The following is an 8,200-nucleotide window of genomic DNA, read 5'->3' on the forward strand; positions in this document are numbered from 1 at the left end:
TAACGCCCAGGAATCTTCAATATCATGCGAGGAAAACAAGAAACTATGTTAGTATGAACCCTTTCTTTCTTCATGTTTTGTCTCTAGAACAGAATTTGTGACTATAGATCTGACCACGAAAACCAGGGTGACCAGAAAATATTTCTTTCCTTCTTCTCAAACATAAAATAAAAGACAATTTTTTTTTTCTTTTTTCTTTATAGATATCGATTAAATTGTAGGTGTATATAGTATATTTATTTATTTTTTAAAATAATTTATGTATTTTTAGCTTATTTGTTTGCCGTGGGATTATCAATGTTGTTATTTTGTTTCAATCTTTTTAGGTTTCCTCGCATACATACGTACGTATATTCTTGCTGTCCATCTTAAATTTTTATCATATCTTTGGTATACTAGCTTGTTGTTGTTGTTTGCTATAGTTTTTCCGTTTTTGTGTTCTTATAAAAAATATTTACATACATAATTAATTTGTTTAAATAATAATAAAATAATAAACGTTTACACATAAAACAAATACAATACATAGCAAAGGGTTTTTGTTTTTTGTTGTTGTTTGTTTGTGTGGAGCTCTCTAACAGCTCTCAGTTTTTTAATTCTCATTAAGCGCTTAGAAACATTTACGGTGAACAATGCCTGGGCCAGATTCATCGTATTCCTGTTTCGAGATCCACATCTGTTGGAAGGTTGAGAGTGAAGCCAAAATCGAACCACCAATCCATACGGAGTATTTACGTTCTGGTGGTGCAATAATCTTGATCTTAATGGTGGATGGCGCCAAGGCAGTGATTTCTTTTTGCATACGATCAGCAATACCTGGATACATTGTGGTACCGCCAGACATAACAATATTAGCATACAAATCCTTACGAATATCAACATCGCACTTCATGATCGAATTGTAGACAGTCTCGTGAATACCGCTCGATTCCATACCCAAGAATGAAGGTTGGAAGAGTGATTCTGGGCAGCGGAAACGTTCATTACCAATTGTAATCACCTGACCATCAGGCAATTCATAGGATTTTTCCAATGATGTTGAGGCAGCAGCAGTAGCCATTTCTTGTTCAAAGTCCAATGCCACATAACACAATTTCTCCTTAATATCACGTACAATTTCACGCTCAGCTGTTGTGGTGAATGAATAACCACGTTCAGTCAGTATCTTCATAAGATAATCAGTCAAATCACGTCCAGCCAAATCCAAACGAAGGATAGCATGTGGCAAAGCATAACCTTCATAAATGGGTACAGTGTGTGAGACACCATCACCTGAATCTAATACAATACCAGTGGTACGACCGGAAGCATACAGAGAGAGTACAGCCTGAATGGCAACATACATGGCGGGTGTATTGAAGGTTTCAAACATAATTTGGGTCATCTTCTCACGATTGGCTTTTGGATTAAGTGGTGCTTCAGTGAGCAATACTGGATGTTCTTCGGGTGCCACACGCAACTCATTGTAGAAAGTGTGATGCCAGATTTTTTCCATATCATCCCAATTCGTAATAATACCGTGCTCAATGGGGTATTTTAATGTGAGAATACCTCTCTTCGATTGTGCTTCATCACCGACATACGAATCCTTTTGACCCATACCAACCATTACACCCTGATGACGTGGTCGACCCACAATTGAGGGGAAGACAGCACGCGGCGCATCATCACCGGCGAAACCGGCTTTGCACATACCGGAGCCATTGTCAACAACCAGAGCAGCAACTTCGTCGTCACACATTTTGCCTTATTTTTATTTTTTTATTTATAATTTAATATTACTAATACTGGGAGAGAGGGAGAAAGAAAAAAGAGAAATAAGTGTTTGTTTCTTTATTTAATAAACAGTTTTGTAATATTTTTAAAAATTAAGTCTAGTGGATAATTTTTTATTTGTTTGTTAAAATTACTGATTTTATAAATTCGACAAAAAAATTAGAAAAAATGTTCTGTATTAATGTTGTTCTAGATGATAGAGTTGTAAAATATTATTAAATCTAATGTTTTTTAAACAAAAATAATATGTACAACGACAACAGCGGCAAAAGTTATCAATAAATTTCAGCAAATATGCCTCCTTTTATTTATTTAAAAAATTAATTTAAAATAGGTTTTCGAACAAATACGAAATTCAAGAAGGTTCTGAAAATCTTCACCAAAAATTCTAAATTTTTCATTTAAGTTTTACTAAAAATAACGAAAATAAAATAAAAAAATGAATAACTAGGAAAAATGGGTAATAAAAAAAAATGGGTAATAATTTCAGCAAATATGCCTCCTTTTATCTATTTCCAAAAAATCAATTTCAAAAAAGTTTTCGAACAAATACGTAATTCAAGAAGGTTCTGAAAATCTTCATCAAAAATTCTAACTTTTTCATTTAAGTTTTACTAAAAACAACGAAAATAAATAAACAAAGGAAGAACTAATAAAAATCGGTAATAATTTTTGTTACATTTTTTGCTCACGATATGTGTTGTAAAAAAAATTTAAATTGGACAATTATTTTCCAAAATCAATTTAAAACAAAATTTCCAATTTTCTAATTTTGTTGGTTGAACTTTTTTCAGAAACTGATTTTGCATATTTTTTTTATAAACTAAAATAATAATTTCAATATCGAAAATTTCAAAAAAAAAAAAATGTTTTAAGCATATTTTTGAAGAGGCGTTTAGACAAATTTTGGGTAGATTTTTTTTGAATAAAAAATCTTCACAATAACCTTTTCAAAACTATATATATTTTTTAAAGCATGTTGATTTGGTTTCAATTTGAAACCCATTCTAAAATTTACCAGAAGAAGTTAACAAGGAATGCCAAAACAACTTTTTTAATATTAAAGAAAATTTATAAATTTTATTTTAATTTTTTTCAAAATAGAGTTTTTGGAATTTTTTCTTTTAATAAATGAAATTTTATTATAATTTTTTGTGGTTTTTTAATCTTTTTTTTATGTTCTATAGATATTATAAGAGATGGTGGAAGTTCCAAACTTTTCATTTCTCATATTGAAAAAATTATTTTTTTTTTGTTTATTTCTTCAAAAATTTGAAATTTTTAAACACAATTTTTTCATTCAATTAGAACTTGATTCCTTGGTTATTTTCGTTTGTTACATTTCATCCTATAAAATATTTTAAAAACTTTAACTTTTTAAGGTAAAAAATATTCCAAAATTTATGTATTAAATGTTTTTTTTTCAAACATTCAGTTTATATATATATTTTATTTCAACCGTAAATTTTTGTATGTAACCTTTGTTTTAACAAAATTTATTTCAAACTAAACTTTTCTAAATTCTTTTTTTTAAACTCGCACCTTTATATTTTATTTTTTTTTTATTTTATTAAATTTTAATTAAATTTATTCTATTTTAAAACCATTAATTTAAGTTTTCTTCTTTTTCAAATAAAATATTTAAAAATTTATTTGCTAAAAAAATTACTTTAAATTTTTAAGTTTCCCCCTTTTTTTTTTTTTTGTTTATTTCTGTGTTTTGTGCTGTAGAGAAAATTTTTGTTTTAAATTTATTAATTTCTTCTGAAATTAAAAAAAAAAAGAAATTTTGTTTCGGGTATTGAAAATTTCAAGCAAAAAAAACAACTGTTCTAACTAATTTTTTTTTCTAAAACTCACTATTCATTTTGTTCAAAAACATGAAATTTTACAAAATATTTGCCATTAAAATCGAACTTTGTTTTTCTTTTTTTTTCCAGTTTTTTCTTTGTAAGTTCTTTCATACTAAATATTTTAAAAAATTTAATTTCTTTAAACCAAATATACTTTCTAAAATTAGTTAAACTGTTTCAAAACCTCGAAAGTTAAAAAATATATTTTTCGTCAATTCAAGCTGCGTTTGGTTTTGTTTGCAATCCTATTTTTATATATAAAAGTTAATGCTTTCTATGTTTAATGAAAACTTTTTTAAACTTTTCTTTAATTGAAACTTCAACATTTTTTTTGCATTTTTTTCAAATGAAATATAAAAAAAATAATGTTTAAAATTTGAATAGTTAAGAATATTTAAGTAAAAAATAAAAAAAAAATCTAAAATTTTTTTTCTTTTTCTATTACTGAAATATAAAAAAATATTGCTTTTAACTCCAACTTTGTGTTATTTGTATATTGTGTTGTCCAACAAAATATTCGAAATTTTTTTTTTGTAAAAAAAACGATCACTTTTAAGTTTTAATACACTTTTAAAACTCCAATCAGCTTATATTTTTGTTTCAAATATATTTTTACTTCAAAACACGAAATTTATTTTTTATTAGCTTCATCTGTAGCCATACTTATGATTTTTATTTTGACTTGTTTATTGTTTTTAAACAATTTTTTTTAGTGCAGTACACTTTTAATATTATCATAATTTTTTTAACTTTGATATAAAAATTTAAATGTATGTATTAGTTGCATCCACCAACCTTTTTTCTAATCAATCAATGAAATCAAGAGACAAACCTACACTTTCACCGTAGAACTGCGAGTGATTTCTGGACATGCCACCACTAATATTTATACTGTTTACAAGAATCAAAACCAAATAAAAATTAAATTTTTCAAAATTGCATACATACACAAGAAATTTCCACTTATACATCAACATACACACACAATCACACAAACATACATAAAATTCACAAATATACTTATGTATATATGTGTAAGCATCGTATGTAGTAGGTGTGCTGCTACTATGGGTGTGGGGTCCTAGTGGCGTATTTATAAATATGTATGTATGTACGCTGCCGTTTTATAAACATTAGACCGTCTCGGAATTTTTATTTCTTACTAACAGACTTAAGAGTTACATTTACATATGTAGGTGCAAAAAATTTATTTTTTTGCGTGTTTATGGGTATTTCCAAAAATAGGTCAACCAAAAAGTAGTTTTTATAAAGACAAATTTTTTGCAAGTATATTTATAGCCGACCGAGCAAAACAAAAAATAAGCAAAAAAAAAAACAAAATTTCTGAAATTTTTGTACAAAATTCTGCCGACGAGCGAAGGCAGCCTTCAAAAAAGAAAATTTCAGCAATGGTTTTACGTGCCCAAGTAGTTTGAGGTAACTTTATGTCCCCATAATTACTTCTATGGGAAGCATAGGCAGAAGTCGTAACGTCCACACGCATGAAAAAATTTCCTATTATTTGGTAATGCAGTCTGATACCGGCCCAAGACAGAACTGTGTTCAATCTAACTATATAAAACTTAAAACTTGCCGTGAATTCAACCCGTAGGTCCATCGGTATAAAGATGAGCATAACTTCCAGATCTGTATGGGTGTGGATGTTAGTGCCCCTAGTGTAAAGTGCCTATACCGCACATTATGATTTTTCTTTCAAGTGCAGGCTACAATACCGTAATACCGTAGCATAAGATGGGTCTTACTGTCGCAATAGCACCATTAAAGTACTAGCCTCTCGAACGATTTAATATGACCAAGTTGAACCTTCAAAGCCATTCCGCTTCCCCAGTTTCAAGGTCCATGACGAACTTTGGGTCGCCAGAGCCTTGCCCTCTAAATATGTGTATGATTTATTCATATTTGCAACAACAGTCGGTGAGGTTAACAAATCGAATCCTAGAGATGGTTGTTGGGTTTCATCTCTAATTTAAAACGCGAAATAAAAAAGATTCGTCAAAAACATAAAAATAAACATGCCAGGTGGAATATTACACATTAATGATATTAACTGGAAATGATGAAAACGGACCTTAGCGGTCGTTAGGTCTACTTGGCACTTTATCTGACAGATCACCAAACGATTTCGGTCAAATAAAGTGCCAGTTAGGGTTAACTGAAGATGGCGTAAACAGTCTCTAGCAATAGCCATTATCCTGTGAGTTCGTATCACGCTCAATTCTTATAGAAACGTTGTGGATAATTCAAAGACAAGAAGTAGAGTTCCTGATATTTTTGTACATATGAGTTGTGTGTGATATGCAGATGTCGCTGTTTTGTTTCATTTCACACAGAAGCCTTATGATCAATAGAAAAAGTAGGTTTTTTAAAGGTAAAGGTAAAGATAAAAATTTAACAAATTAACTGTGCTCAAAGATTGGCCATACGTGCATATATATGACCTGATGACGAGATATAGCTCCTATGAATGGTACATACATAGGTATGTGTATAAAGCTGTAGATTAGCTTTTGTCAATTCATTGTAAAACAATGCATGTGTTACCATGGTCTTACATAACCAGGTTAGGTAAGGTTGAACTGGCCAGTTAGTAAAAAGACTTCACATAGACTGAATGTGTCCATAGTGTTACCGGAATTTGTTTGACCACCAAACGGAAGAACCCCAATGAGCTAACAGGACTTATGTTACAGAATAACTTCGTCCTCTTGGCAAATACAAGAGGTTGTCTAACTTTACCAGGACTAGAAGTCTTAATTATTTAATACCGATTTTATAAGTAAGTTTTGCATGCCCGAACTAATATTTAACAGAAAAAGGTGACATTTTTGAAACAAACGGTCTAATGTCCATAGATTGACTAGACAGCTTTTGCCAAGCAATACTTTTGTTTATATACGATTGCAATAATTTTGCGGAGAAAAGCAGAAGGGACGCATAATACGGTGTACCAATATATAAAAACTTTTACTATGCAGAACACTTACAAAGATAAAATCATATTTATTCCAATCTATGAAGACGTCATGGATGTAGGTGTTGAGTCTCAATTTTAGGTATTCTCTGTTTTCTGAGTAATTAAACTAAAACAGCAGTTAGAATGAAAATTGTAGAAAATATCTTCTTAATGATGTTACAAATCGAATTTTAAATTTTTAAATAAAAGTTTCTCAAAAATTGAATTTCGCGACATAATATCTTCATCATGCATATCGTCATATGCCTGTATGTATAGCCAACACATTTTGTAAGAATTTTCCAAATAGTTTTTTTGGCATTCTATCCTCGATCAAAATATAAATGGACTGCCAGTGCGCGCTGAAATGCAAAAACATTAACTCACATCTAGAAACTTTTGAATACAAGAATGTAAATACATATTCGCGTACGTATCACCTCCACCTTTCCTCCCTCAGTGTACTCATAAACTTTCAAATGTTTTAAAAAATGATTTTTCTCCGATCTCGTGCCGTAAAGATCTCACCGAGATAGCAGCACGAGTCAGTGAGTACACCAAAAAAACTGGGCAAATTGTTAGTGGCGCTGCGGAGGCCGCCTGAAATAGGCAATTAATTTTTGAAAATAGAAAAGGTGCCAAACATATTCCAAACACACTGAGCGTAGTCACTAATACACTCTCACAAACAAAAAATTTCGAATACATACGCAGAGAGAAAAACGTAGCATTGGTGCTGCTGTTGCCGCGGAAAATATATTTATTCAAATATTTATTTTCTGTTTTGTTAGCTTTTTTCTTAAAATTTTGTTGGCCCTATATGCACCCGCACAATCGTAAATGCGCAACACTCCTCCAACGCCCTACCCCCTAATGGTAGATAGCGCCTACTTTCTGTTGTCGTTTTTGACGTGCGTATTTTTTTTTTTTTTTTTTTTAATTAAAACAAAATTGTGCCTATGTTGTTTGTTTTGTTGGCAGGAAATATCCTCTCTGCTTTGTTTACATTCGGTATTTCTGAGTGTATTTAAGTCGCAACATTTGCTAACCGAGAATCGCTCCATCCCATAAATGGATGCGATGGAAACAAATGTAGGAAGCGCCGCACAAACATGCGTGTGTATGTATGTAGCGATGTTGTCTGTGGTTTTGTATGCAGAATCTTGTAAGAATTTATGCAGGTTTTTGCAAATTTTCAAAGTTTTGACACATTGGGACAAATTATAACGAATACTGTGAATAAACTATAGAGGATCAAAGGTCGTCTTTCGAAGTCCGTTTCGCATAAAGTTTCTTAAAAATAAAATTTGAAACCCCAAATAAAAAAGCGCATTTTTTCGACATTTTTGGAACAAAAACTAAAGTTAAACATTTTTTATTTTACAGAAATGAGCAAACTTTGCACATAAGCTCAAATTTCCATATTTGGAAATTCAAAATACCAACACAACATACTTGAGTAGGTCAAGCCCACAAGACTATACGTAATTTCTTATCAGTTATGTTAATATTATGCAATGTCAATAATTCGCTCTATCATTAAAGAGGAGTTCCTGTTATTCACTACCTTTTTTTTAGATGACGTCATAAAGTATTT

The 8,200-nt window shown here is 30.5% G+C and overlaps 1 protein-coding gene across 2 annotated transcripts; it reads right to left on the reverse strand.

Moving 5' to 3' along the window:
• Positions 1-215: 215 nt before the first annotated feature.
• Positions 216-4,537, reverse strand: Act87E (Actin 87E). 2 transcript variants are annotated; one of them, XM_067760792.1, is made up of 2 exons: positions 4,425-4,537; positions 216-1,787 (listed from the first exon to the last, which is right to left on the reverse strand). In XM_067760792.1, exon 2 carries the CDS (start codon positions 1,739-1,741, stop codon positions 611-613), a length of 1,131 nt encoding a protein of 376 aa, XP_067616893.1. In that variant the 5' UTR covers positions 1,742-1,787; positions 4,425-4,537; the 3' UTR covers positions 216-610. The 2 variants fall into 2 exon arrangements, with proteins under 2 accessions (XP_067616893.1, XP_067616894.1); XM_067760793.1 differs by having other exon boundaries at positions 4,462-4,480.
• Between the last annotated feature and the right edge of the window lie 3,663 nt (positions 4,538-8,200).

The sequence above is a fragment of the Eurosta solidaginis genome, chromosome 1, assembly GCF_040869045.1.
Source record: "Eurosta solidaginis isolate ZX-2024a chromosome 1, ASM4086904v1, whole genome shotgun sequence".
In the NCBI taxonomy this organism is placed as follows: domain Eukaryota; kingdom Metazoa; phylum Arthropoda; class Insecta; order Diptera; family Tephritidae; genus Eurosta; species Eurosta solidaginis.

What these genes read in the sequence shown, in the direction of transcription:
- Act87E (XM_067760792.1), bottom strand. Translation starts at nt 1,741, where the DNA reads ATGTGTGACGACGAAGTTGCTGCTCTGGTTGTTGACAATGGCTCCGGT.